The sequence below is a fragment of the Rutilus rutilus genome, assembly GCF_951802725.1.
Source record: "Rutilus rutilus genome assembly, chromosome: 16".
NCBI lineage: Eukaryota > Metazoa > Chordata > Actinopteri > Cypriniformes > Leuciscidae > Rutilus > Rutilus rutilus.
The window spans coordinates 23,035,020-23,049,484 of NC_140224.1; the positions used below are offsets into that span (position 1 = coordinate 23,035,020).

Here is a 14,465-nt window from a genome sequence, read left to right on the forward strand (position 1 = left end):
AATGCTGTAATCAGTGTTTAAAGAATCACTCCCTTGGGATGTCAGTAGACTTTTCCAGTAACCAGCCAAATGGGAGGTGACATTCAGTTGAGTAATGGTGACAGTGACCCTTAGTGACACACACACAAACTCCATCGTGTACAATAGATACATACCAATAACTGCAACTGATGTTGTAGCAAGCAGAGGTCACATATGGAGAAAAACAGCATGCACAGAACAGGCATCAGTCTTTCATGACTATTTTTACACATGTACTGTACCAGGGCTCGAGACTAACGGCGTCCTATCGTCCTGGGGACGATAGAAAATGTGTTTAGGACGAACAGAAATATTCTCTAGGACGCCTACAGGACGAAAGACATTTTTGTATGTGTGTTAATTTATTACTAGCCTATTAGGGTAACTTGGAAAATGTCAAAATTAACCGACCAAGCGCTGACTACAACGGAGCGCGTCTTCTCATGCTGTTACTATAGTTAGGCTACTATCACTGGCCGGCTACTCACCGGAGACTTGTTTCGCGGTACATCTATTACATGGCTTATTTTCACAGACAAAAACGAGACGATAACTAAATAAAAACTAGTTTTGAATGACAAAAACCATGACAAAAATCTATTGACATTTTCGTCAACGAATAAAAACTAGACAAAAATGTTAGATAGTGACGATTTGGGAAGCGATCCAGTCAGAACTGATGTCCTGCGTTTGTGGTAGATGCGAACATTTGTACTGTAACGTGCTGATCTACCCAGCGGCACACGGGTTGACATGCGCTGCATGTCTCATAAAACGTAAAAAAATGTAAACGCCTGGGAGAATGAGTAGAGCAGACATATAAGATCTGAATAAGAGTGACGACGCAAAAAAAGAGCTGTATTCAGTACGGTTTTCTGTGCGCACACACCCGACCCGAAGCGTGCCGCCATGCACATAGACACCTATACAGCGCGTGAGTACTGAATTGAGCTCTCTTTCGTGTCTGAATGGACAAATATACACAACAGTATGTCGAAATGTCCGTTTTGGAGAGTATTCACGTAAACTATGTTGGTTATGTCTTAAACAGTTTTGAGTGTATCGGATATGCATCAGCGCAGTCACTGGACATGATCCGATGTTTTAAAGTGACAGTGGGTAATAAACCTAATGCGGTCTGTGTATTGATCAAGCAACAAAAGAAAAAGAGAAAAGCATTCACTGCTCGTTAATAGCTTTAATAATAACTCATTATATTTAATTCATACAAATAAATATGTCTGCTGCTTGAAAGAATAAAGAATGATGATATTTTTGAGATATGTTGTCACCAGTATTTATTTGTTATTTTTTAATCCAACCAACTCCAAAACGTTTTGAGCTGTATGTATTTTTATCTTAATTTTCGTATATGTAAAAAAAAAAAAAATCTGCATGAATACAAAAAAGCATACACTCCTGTTATTTTTTATTAAATCTGTTTTTTACCTGTTTACAGATAATTACTTTGAATGGAGCTAAATAAATATAATACTATATATCATAAACATTTTAATGGTGTTTTTGTTATGTGACTAACAACTAACAACTATAGATGATAATAACAAAGTACAGAAACAACATGTTTATTTTGGGACGGTTGACATTCACTTTAGGACGGTTCAAATCGTTTTTCAGGACGGTTCCAGGACGGAGGTGAAAAAAGTTAGTCTGGAGCCCTGTACTGTACACTCAGTAATTCAGGGGACCTGTTATCACAACCTAAATAAATGCATGGTTGAAAGTTTAAAAATCTGATTTAGCGATTTAACTTCAGTGTAAAAAATTATATGATCAATAAGTTATGAGTATGACATGTTTTTACATTGCTTTAACTCAAAGTAAGTTAAGCAATTTTCAACTTTTTTTATAAGTTAAAATTCAAATATAAAATTCAACTCATTTTGTTTTAGTAAGTTTAATGTGATTTAAGTTTAAATGACTTAAACATCCAAGTTGACTGTACTAAAAAGGGTTTACACTAAAAGGTGCTGCCTTAAGTTGAAAACATTTTTTTTTAGTTCAGTCAACATAATAATGTTCATCATTAACTTAATATTGTGTGTAATTTAAACTCAAATTTAAGTTGTAGTAACTTTATGAAATTGTCTAGATTGAGTAAATGGGTAAATTGGGTAGTGGATTTCTTGTTCCCAGCATGCTTTGCAGAGGACTGGATCAGTATGGAAGGCCACGAGCGTCTTGAAAATAGTAATAAAGCATTTAATTAATAAACTAATTGTAGAATAAAAACAGGCATTAATAAATTTGTTTACACATTAATCTTTAAATAGACTAATTGTATAGTAAATAATTACACATATATATATGCAACAGCCTCATAACAGTGATGGGATGCGTGGATGCCCCATTTAACGTCAGGTAGGCAATCTACACATCTGCACATGACAAGCCAGGTGATAGCCAATCAGAGAGCTAGTTACATTCATCCCACTTCAGCTAATTTGCACCGTTTTACCTCGTTTTAACAGCACAAGGCCCAAAGTGTCACGGAAAATCTAAATGGAGAGGCTAAAAGGAGAATAGCTAATAGAAACAGGAAAAACAGCGGGAAAATGGATGGCTGTGGAATTTAACTGAAATAGTTTAGATTAATTGGTAGGGTATAACAAGTAGTTGGAGCGACTTCATTTTTTTGAGTAATCAACAAAAAAAAAATAAGTTTGTTACAGATAAGTTCCTCTAACTCAATATATAGTAGTCAACATTTGAAGTGGATCAAAAAAGTTCAAAGTTATCCTAAGACAAGAACAGGTATTGCACAAAATTCATGTATAACTTTGAAAGGTTTTGATCCACATCAAATGTTGACTAGTGTAATTAACAACTGTACAACTGTAACCAACAGTTAAAAATAATCTAATTCAAAGTTGCCAAAACACACAAAAAATTTGGCAAATAGTTTTTTTTTTTTTTTTTTTTTTTTTAGTGTAGTGTATACAGTGGCCCTAAAGTATTATTAGCTTTAAATTAACGGAATTAAATTTATATATCCTGCTCACTTCCATCCAGTTCAAAGTTAAGACAAAAGTATCTGATATTTTACTTCAAAACAATACTATTCAGTCATTAAGTGTCACATTAAGTGTCCAATAACTCAACAATTCAGGAAACTATAGCATTTACTGACATTTGTGCATTTCAGTGGTTAATAATCAACCTAGAAACTTCATTTGTTTCAAAACAGTTTCTTGATCTTTGATAATGTGGCCCAAAAAACAAAAAAGAATCTGACTAATATTACTTGCAAATCAGTGTCACACTAAGTGGCCTTTTGTTTTACAAAAGAAATCTTTTAGGATCTGAGAATTTAGTTTCAGACAGCAAAAATCACAGTACATCTGGCTTATGACATCTGTATTATGCCTGGCAATAGAATGATCATCTAAAATAACTCTACAAGCGGTTTCTATTAATCAATAAGGGATATCATTTTGCTGCTCTGGTGTAATCTGACATAGTTATGCATTTGTCTGACTGACGTCTCCAGAACAGACTTCAGCATCTAAGAGGAATGAGTGGAGTGGAGTATCATCCAGCAGGCTCTGGAGCGCTCCATTTTTCCACAGTTTAATGGAAGACACCCGGGACACAATGAGGACTGTAATCTGGCAATTGTTTTTATCCAGACTGAGAACTGCTTGTGGAAGTAAAACTCTTTACCGCCTAACTGTGGCCAGAATAAGAACTGCACACCTGCTACTTAACTTCATAGGATAAACTGCCGTTCAGAATAGTGTGCATTTCATCTCTGCTAAATCTTTTGATGGAAATGTGTGTGTGCATGATAGGAGCTTGCCTGCTGTGTCAGTGCTAGACAGCATCGTAGGCCAGGCGGAGGTTAAAATGGCATTTTATGCTACACTATAAATTAAAGCTCCATTAGCGAAACTTAACACTCGAATGAGCTGTGGCGGCAAACCCACTACAGCGCTCAAAACAGCAGCACGCCGTATATTCCTCACAGCAACGGATGAAAATGATACGTCTGAAAAAACACAGGAGGGGGCTCTGAGTAATTTGGTTGCTTTGGCTGTTCGACCCTTTGATGGACTGTATCCGCACACACACACGCAGATATCGGGTTATCCCTGTGTGGGACCTTTAGGGACACTGAAGGAAAGTGTAAATCTGAGGGGCGGATCTGAGCTGCAGGTTGAGAAAGTTCTGTAACGGAAGTCGAGATTTATGGATTAATGGAGGACTTGTTGCCGCCGCCCACTGAGACATGAGTGAGCAGGAAACCGATTGATTAGCTCTTCTTGGATCAGCAGAGGATGCAGATTGGTGCACAAAACAACACTTTGTTTGAACACATGTGGCATCTTTTAATGCAAAAATGCATTTTTGTCCATCTAAAGTCAGCGCTGACCTGAGGTGCTCTTCTCTGAATCGCCTTTGTGTTTTTTCCTTCTGTCTTTCCTCTCTGTGATCACATCCAGAGTAAACTCCTCCAAGTTTACATAGGTTTGTGTGTGTGTGTATGTCTATGTGGCCATGTTGATATAGTAGTCAGCTTACATTATGCAAGCCGTTGAGAGTTGAAATGTTGAGTGTTTTATAATACTGATGACTAATGTCTTATACAGACACACACACAATGCTCTACGCCTCATCTCGCACACTCATCTGCAGCCCATCTACTTGTGTTCTCTACCCCAGACATCCAGCCATCTTTTCTCTTTCCTTTAAATGACAAGTTCCTCCTGGAGTCAGTCTTAAGCTAGACATGCTGTGAGACATCTGTGTGTATGTGTTTTCACAGGCACACATTGTGCATGTGTGTGTGCGCGTGTTTACCCATGCAGAAGTGTGTAAAGTTTATGAGCATAAAAGTGTTTTGACTTTTAACAGGAAGTGTGTGCATGTGGTTCACTCACGTTTTGAGCCAGTGAGCCGGCGCTGTCCAGTACTGGAGTCGGTGCACGGTCTTCATAACACTGTAACTTCTCATGGATCTAATAGGCAGAGGAAGAGAAACCGGAAACAGAGCGATCACTTAAAAGTCAATGTGGAATCTAAACTGACCCCGTTTACTTTCCTAATGTTCCTGGTCTTATTGAAAACTATTTATCCTTGGAAAACAACCAATGTAATTTTTAATGTAATCTTTAAACAAATTCTGACAACTTTATTTTCCTTTGAATAACGTTCCTTTCCACATCACTTAAGCTACACAGCTAGACTGATACTGATACACCAATAATTATTTTCATGTTATGGCCAAAAAACAAGAAATATGTAATCATATCAGTCAAAATAAATAATTTTGCATAAAATAAATAAATAAATAAATAATAAATAAAATTTTTTTAAATAAGTTAAAATGCAACAAGGAAACTTAGGCAGCACAACACTATAATGTACAGCATGAAAATGGAAATTTGCTAAAAAATTATATTTAGCAGTTTTAATAAACTGACTTTGTTCATCACTTATTTACTTTATTTACACTTTAAAAACAAGATGAAAATAAGCAATTAAAATGCATGCAGTACAAATAAGCGACAGATTTTGTAAGTAAAACGGACTTTAAACAGAAATTCACGTTGATGATTAACATGAAAATTAAAAGTACAATGTGTGGAAGAAATGAAGTCTTCTGACAGGTTTTTAACAGCTGTGTGTTGAAATATCTGTTCAACCATTTCATTCTTGTTGAAATTGTGTTACCAGAACAACATCATGGTCGGGAGCCATGCAGAAGCAACCAGCACGTTTAGACTGGAATTTGTCCTGTGAAATATTATGTAATGGCACACAGTAGTAAATGAGAAATTCTCCCGCTACCAAGGGGACTAAATATTTATCAAGAGAAGACAAACGACTGCGCCACCGGGCTAGTTGTCATGGTGAAGCGGAGAGGGAAGGGAACGCTATGAGCCTGGATCGACCAGGGCAGAGAGAGAGAGCCAAAGATACAATTTTTCTGGATCTGCTTCTCCAGAGGCGTTTGTGATGTGGTGAAGCTTGGCCGTGTAAGAACCGTAGTCAGGGACTGTGACGAACAAACTGTGCTTTCTCAGTCACTCCGTTTGCAACACTCAAAATGTACTGAACTCCAAGCAGGGTCACCGTCTGTTACTACAGCAGCGGTGTCGAAGTGGAATCTCTCGCACACCGGCAAACACACTTGCAGGCAAAGAAAAGAGACATAAATATTTCTTATCCACTCAGACACACACATAGACTCACACACACACTCGGTGGAGGAGGAATGGAATGTGGGATCCAGTGAAGGATGGAACGCAACTGTCCGGGTCTCTGCGCATTCCAGGGAGCGACATCTGTTTAGGCCTTCTGCGTCGCGGCGGAGCGATTTTGCTCTGTACAGTTTAGATTCCATCAGAGGCTGAGTGAGACTCAATGCCTTTATTTACAGCTCGAGCCGTTCTCCAGATACCTGCCTGTCCACACAGGAGCGCCAGAGAGCAGACATTTAAAATCCATTACAGAGCCCTTACACTGATCATAGCTCACGTTCCACAGAAAAAAAAAAGAGCAGGAAATGAGTGCAATGAATCAAAGTAATACCATCAAGCATTAGTGCACCACTATTCCACTACATCACAGAGGCCTTGCAGACCGATAAACAATCGCTTCATTTTTATGACTCTAAAATTGCACAGTAGGACAGAGAACAGTGTGAATTGGTCACAGCTGTAAAGCTAGTTGACGAGTCGATTAGTGAGGTAGACTTGTTTATATAGTTTTTACCCTCCTAGCTTTTGTTTTTGCTTCAATATTTGTATTGACTTTGCTCATTAAAAATAATGAATTGAGACAACTTTTTTAGAGATTACCAATCTGACAGAGACAACCAAGTTGTCTTTCTACATTCAACCCTTGTAGAGTGATTTTTTAAAAACAATTTATCGGTAGATATCGGATATTTAATTGTGCATGTTAATTTCTGCTAAGGGTCCTCCGATCAGGATTTTTGGGCCAGTATCGACCCAATACGGATCACTAATACCGATCACACCCCTCAGTTTTCAGATGAGACAAGAATGCTTGGGGCGGAGAGAGGGGAATGAGATCAGCAAAGGACCACGAGCAAAGAATCGAACTCTGGTTGCCAGAGGCCAGAAGATGGTGTGTCAAGTTTAAAATAGTTCAACTTTTAAAACCGCATCAAAACCCTTGCAATCGATAGCATGCTGTCTCTTTCTGGACAAAGAATGTGTCTTATGTGAACACCCCCTTTGACTAGTCATCATAAAATGATGCAGTTTTTAACTCATCTCAGACTTACACTTTAGTAATGAGTATTAAAACATATGAATAAACAAAGCAATGCTTCGATAAACACACTATGTTTTGCGGTCAGGGTTCAGATCACACGCTACAATGGAGCGCTGTCTAAATCCTCTTGGACCAGACGTTAAATACCCACAGGCCCTTGACAAAACACGAGCGGAGAACATAAGCAGGTGAGAGAAACTGCAGCCAGTCTGGCCTCCGGGTCCTCCAAGAACATTCTGTAGCCAAACAAACACAGCTTTAAACACAATTACACTGAATGCTGACAGATACAGAGAAGAGGAAACTTGATATGGAATATGAGGAGTATAGAAAGCATCCGAGATAAAGGCTACGTTTCGAGCTGTCTTGCTGGGTACTACCTACGTAGGCATTATGTGTGACCAATTTGGAACAACTAATATACCTTTGAGGGTAAAATACCCTTTATGGCAAAGCTGAATTTACAGCAGCCATTAGTAATAGCCCATTACTATAGTCACATTATCCATCAGAAATCATTTTGATATGCTGATTTGGTTCTCAAGTAGCATTTTTTTATATTATCAAAGTTGTTGTGCTGCTTAATATTTTTGTGGAAACCATGATACGTTTTTACCAAGTTTTAAAGGAAAAGCATTTATTTGAAATAAATGAGTTTTTACAGATATAACAGTATAATTTTACAGTACAATGCTTAAACTAAAGCGTCTTTACAGTCACTAAGCAATTTAATACATCCTAATTTGATACATCCTTCCTGAAAAGTATTCATTTAAAAATGATAAAATATTATACAATAAATTATTATTATTATTATTATTATTATTATTATTATTATTATAATAAAAAATTAATCTTGCTGACCAACGTTTTAAACCGTACTGTATATAGGGAACACTAAATTTAGTTATTTTACAACGTTAATAAAAAAAAAAAGTATTTTGTTTCATTTACTATTTGCCTTGCTATAATTAACCTTTTGTCCACCATTGTGTTTTTTTTTTTCCTTGAGCTTGTTGCAGTGCAATCTGGTATTGCTTTCTCTGCACATGAAGCCCAAAATAAGGCCTCATAGAAAGCAGCATAATTAAGATGTCTACCTTTAAGTGAGCATGCCACCTGCATAGACAGCTCACTGTGTTTTGAAAGAGACCCTAAATAGATATGTAGATAGATATACACATTTGAATATATAAAATGAACAGGAATGAAGGAAAACATGGAAGGGAAGGCAGCACACATTTAAAGGAAAACACAGAATTCATGCAGGCATATAGGACTGAGAGACAGTGAATTGTCTGGCAATGGTATGCATTAACGGTGTAGCATTTCTGCTCTGGGTTTCTGCTAACACCCATTATGTTGAAATGATATTGACCTCTTCTCTTCCGCTTGTCTCGCAGTGACCAGAGCAGCTGGATCGAGTAACCCCTGAGTCCAAAGCCTGCGTGCCCCAGAACAGCACCAGTGGCCCTACTGCACCTCATCACCTCACGCTCAAACTGATCGCAGACCTTCTGAGAGCAAAGACAGGAAAGGCCTGCAGACAGACGGGCTTGACTGTGACATGCCTGTCAGAGATGGATGTTTACACAAACCCCACCGTACAAGACGGGTGTGACGCACACCTATTTAACTCCTCATTATGAAGACTCTTTTTTTCTGACTAGACTACACCAAGCAGAGTGCAGAAGATCCACTGGTTAATGTTCCGGGAAAATGTACATGTCAGAACTTAAACTTCAATAACATTAACATTTAAACCAGCATATCCGTTGCAGAAATGAAGGGCAACAATCTTTGCAGTTTATTCCCAATTTCTAATATCCACTTTCACAACTCAAAGGAATGACACCCTGCATGTGTGGCACTTGCAATACGCCAATTCAGATTTATGGCAGCCACAGCATTGTGAACACGGTGAGATCATCCAAAAATAGCCGACAGAGCCCATACTTTCCTTATGAAAGATGTTGAAAAAAAGGTGTCCGTCATGTAAAGGCAGAATATGATCTCAGATGGGCTTGTATGAGACCTACTTTACTTTTCCTCAGATGAGGTCTTAACCCCGTTTGTGTCCGTAACCTAGCACTACGCTCTAATTGCGAGTATAATGTAATACGTCAGTGGCTTTATGGATTAAACATATACTGCATAATATATGTCTGCATTCCATCCCAAGCACATACAGTTACCCTGACAAACGCACATGTGCGCGCACATAAAAATACACACTCTCACTCAAGCGTATGTGTGCAATGAGATATGCATTTGTTGACTCTGGAGCATGCAGAGTCCAGACACTGAATGCAGAAGGCTTGTATTACTCTGGAAATTTATTTTGGATGCAGAATACAGATTATAAAGAATCAGAATCAGACACCAGCTGCTCTTTAAGAGACTTCACAAACATTAATATGGTGGCTCGGTATTAAGTAGGAAAATGTATAGCCGTAACTGCCAGCGGCGGGGACTCCAACAAATACATCTTCAGCATCTCACATTCAACAGTAGGGCAGACGTCTCCATCTGTGTTATAAACTGATAAGTAGATAAGTGAGAGATTTGAACTTCCTGACTGCATATGGAAAGCTTTAATATGGTGAGAATGGAAGTGATTTTATAACTGGTTTTGCCAAGTTTATAAACTTAAAAAAAAAAAAAAATAAAAAAAAAAAAACTGCTTCCAAAATAAACCAAACAAGAATACAAACAATAATTAATATATACACATGTATCCACAATATACTGCGGTATGATAATTTGTCAGAAAACGACAAAACACTGTTTTAAATGTGTATGAATGTTGCATGCTTAAGAAACCTGTGTGTTATGGAAGAGAGAAATGCAAGCGGTGGATGAATGTCCACATATCTACAGTACTAAACAGAGGGCAATGAGTGTACATGTGTGTAAACAAAAATTAGTGGCCATTCGCCACAGAGTCAGGTACCCTCCTTTACGCCAATAGAACCAGCCCATGTTTCTACTGACCACTCCCTGGTCACTTAGAGCTAAACTTCACAAAAACAGTTTTTTCCATGGTGGAAATCCCTGAAACGAGCCCAGATTGGGCACCTCAAGCACACTGTCCGGGGAAAAGCAAGTAAGAGTAACCATTTGAGCTCCACACAGCTAATGAGATGGCAGACCTAAAAGTCAGACTCCTCAGAGGAGGTCACCTTTCCCCAGCTCCCACAGGTGCGTGCCGTGCAGTGTAGCCCCCGGAAGGCTGAATACAGGAGTATGTGCTGAATCTGGAGTCTTGTAATAACACATACAGAAATGCACAGCGGTGAAAACCATAGGCATTAGCAGCTGATCTCACAGCTGTGTTAAGCTTACGGACTAAAGATTAGGTAGGTGTGTGTGTATGTGTGTGTGTGTGTGTGTGTGTGTGTGTGTTGGGGGGTCAATCTTCAATCAAAATTTTTTGAAATATTGGATTAGTGTAATTGCAGCCATACCAAAAAAAAATAATCTAATCAAACTTTATAGGATAGAGTCTATAGGAAAGAACAATTGGGCGTATAATGCATTATACATAAAGGCTTTAAGTAAAGGTAATCATCATGCACATTGTAATGCATTATATCATTTCATAAATTGTAACCAAAGTTAAAATGCATTATAATATTTGTACATTTCTTGTTACATCTGAAATTGGTTGTTTGTCATGTTTTCATGTATTGCACTTTATAAGTTTATAAGGTGCATGACAAGGCATAATTAATGCATTAAAATACTTTTATAATATATTATACATAAAGGCTTTAAGTAAAGTGTTACCGAACAATTTACTTCTCACTAGAAGAGTTTCTAAATTCTAAACTAGGAAAGTTTCCCAATTATCCTTCTCTTCCTTTAGTTTTCCCCTTTGTCTTAAATAGACACACACACACAGAGACAAACTTAACCTAGGTGGAAATTACAGGTTGTGTCAGATTTCCTGTAAGGCTCTCTGGAGTGGCACCTTGGCAGAGGAACAGAGTGCAGTGGGACATGTGTGAAACCCTGCTTTAATTGCATGGAGAAAAGAGAGCAGAGGTCTTTGGCTTAGACTGTGGTCTGCTGTCCTGCCTGTCAGACCTCTTCTGCCTCAGCGGGTAGACTGTTATATAGAGGACTTCTGGAGCACAGGCCAGCTCAGCCTACAACATGTACAATGGGACCAATACGGCCAGTGAACTATGTATTAACAATTACTACACATATTTGAGCATTAGTGACAGCAGTGATTGAGCATGAACAAAATGAGGGGGAGAAAAATGGCCAATTTAAAGGAACTGCAGGTAAAACAAGTGAAAGCCGATAAGCACAAGCACAGCACAACCTGATTAAACTGACTTCCCAAAAGTAGCATGAGAAAACTTGTGTAAATCCACACTCAAAAAGACAAGCCGGAGAGTACAAGTAAATAAGGGAAAGATGAAATTAAAATTACAAACACAATTAAAACTGGCCTTAACCACATATTTAGATTTAGCAACAACAACAGCCTGCATCCCTATTTCAAGTCTGAAACCGTTCACATTCAATAATAATCACGATTTAACTTTTTCTGGATGTGCCTTTAGATCACCACTTGTACAACCAACTAAAAAAACAAAACTACCCTTAAACAACAAATTACAATGATGCAATGACAGAGAGATTGAGTGACCTAGTGTGTTATGACATGACTTAGAGTAGTTTATGTCTAAGATTTCTCTCACACATACACACTCACCTTGACTAATGAATATAGACTCCTCTCCCCAAACATAGCGTGTAGAAAGGAGCGGTCATCTGCGCTCTCAACATGAGGCTGCAGCTGAGATGGCAATACAGACAACAGCTCATACAGACCTGCAGAGGAAATACAGGAAACACATTACAGACTTAAACACACACGCACACTCCCAATACCCAAAGAGAAAATATAGACGGATGCAAACAAGTCCCATAAAATCTGCATTAACAGTCACCTGAAGCATGTCAGATCAGTTATGAAGATTATTCTCCAGTGATAACCTCTAAGATGGTGTGACGTTAGTATAGTCTTCAAACATCAGTGCACCAAAAAACAAAAAGTGAAAACATTATGGTTTAATTTAGCATACTCAATGGGTCAAACTGAGGGTAAAAAAAAAAAAAAAGGTCCTCTCCCAGAGTGCACCTTACTTCCTCCCTTTGTCTGGATATTTCCTGTTTTTTTAGGAATCACAACTGGAACTGTGAATCAAATCCCTAAAGTTTCATTAGGATGCCTGTGATGTTTAAACAAGCAAACACCACCCAGGTCTTTATAAGATGCATATGCGCACGCAAATACTGCAGAGGAAGGTAGATATCACGACTACTATTATTAAGAAAGTAACTGACCCAAAAATGAAAATTCTCATCATTTACTCGTACCTGCATGTCATTCCAAACCTGTTTGACTGACTGTGGAACACAAAATATATTTTGAAGAATGTTGGTAAACAAACAGTTTTTGTGACCATTTACTTCCATTGAAAGGACAAATAAACACTAAAGCAATTTCTCAAATTCTTTTATGTTGCACACAAGAAAAAAGTCATACAGGTTTGGAATGACATGAGCAAATGACAGTTTTCATTTTTGCTGCTGTCAGATTCATACATCAACACTTGAGCTGAAAGTACAAGATGACCAGACAGTCTTTCCTAGAGCTCTAGGTCAGTTTAAAGGCACAATATGTAAGATTTATTTTATTAAAATATCCCAAAACCACTAGAACAGTTATATATTTTGTTGACATGTACTTGCATTATCCCAAATGTTTCCAAAAATGCTATTTTAACCAGTGTAACAGTCACACCGTGTCAATGTCGTACCTTTAATCTAAAAAAGGGGGCAGAGTTTAAAAGTCAACATCTAACCTTACGTCCCAGCAGCCTATAAAAGAATCTGTGTAAACTGAACATTATTGGCCGCTAGGCCAAATATACCGGACGGGATGTGAAAGAATGCTGTGCCAAGCAGTGTTTCCTTTTCACACGCCTACACTTCCCAGCGGCCTCCAGAAAATAACAGCGTTCCTCAGACATCAATGGCAGTGCTGGAATACAACAGGGCGGAGCAGAGGCCGGAAGGACCTGCTTCTCAAATTCACAGCATTATGGGTCAGCAGCACAGGGCATGGAGAGCAACTTTAATTACACAGGCTGTTAGGAAGGCAGCAAGGTCATCCAAACTGTCTGGAGTTAAACACAATACACACAGACACGCACAAACGCTTAAGTGATGCAGACATGATGGTTTTCTGGAACACAGATATTCTTAGCCGCTCACATAAGGGCCTGAAAAAAGAAACAAGGACAGCGCATACAAACACACAAACACACGCCACAATAGAGGCTGTCCGCATGGGAAATATGCTCCGTTGGCTCCTTGTCTGGCTCCTGTTGGCCTCACACTAGCCAAGAAGAGGACAACTGGCAGAAACCCAGACCAGAAAGATTTACAACACAGGCCACATTTCGAAAAGGAACAGTAAAATGGCTTTCTTTGAATGTCTTGTTTGGAAGGGTTCAAGAGTCAATAGTGCAAAAAGATTCACACACACTCATCTCAGTGAGCTGTGCAGCAGAAAATGAACACTGGGCCGTACTTCTCTCCTTCAAGTGCTGAGAGACTGACTCTGAGAAGCAATATAAACGTCATGCAAATACACACTCATGCATATAACCACCTTTGGGGTCAGCATTTCAGGTGATATTCTGAGAACATGGTTCATGCCTGTCTGTGAGAAAACTGAGCGAGTGAATGGAAATATGAAAACAAGAACAGCTGCACTCTGCATACTTTCATTCATTTTTCCTTTGATTTACCTCCTAAAACAGAAAAGCTACATCCACAGAGAGAAAGAGAGGCCCTCCGGAGCTGACATATTATAGTAGAGGGGGGAGAGAGAGAAAATTATCTGGCTACGCAAAGGTCTGAGTTGTAGTGATCTTTGATCTGGGTCAAGACAGCAGATATGCATGAAGCACACAAACACGCATGCTCTTTTGGCATTCTGAGTCCATTGTAGGGTTTCATCGCAGTGTTCTCAGCTCCAGCCTCTTTAACCACAACACCACATCAGAGCTCTTGCCCAGGATCTCCCAGATCTACTAGCATGTTCTGGACCATCTACTCCAATTATACACACACAGCCGCACACTAAATGG

At 38.7% G+C, this 14,465-nt stretch overlaps 1 protein-coding gene across 2 annotated transcripts in view; it reads right to left on the reverse strand.

Annotated features, from left to right (window-relative positions):
• mpp7a (MAGUK p55 scaffold protein 7a) overlaps window positions 1-14,465 on the reverse strand; it is a 137,079-nt gene that overhangs the window by 55,913 nt on the left and 66,701 nt on the right. For both annotated transcript variants that reach the window (XM_084434720.1, XM_084434721.1), the window contains 2 exons: window positions 12,017-12,135; window positions 4,923-5,000 (listed from right to left, as the gene is read on the reverse strand). In XM_084434720.1, coding sequence (XP_084290846.1) covers window positions 4,923-5,000; window positions 12,017-12,135 — 197 coding nt within the window. The remainder of the gene's footprint in view (window positions 1-4,922; window positions 5,001-12,016; window positions 12,136-14,465) is intronic.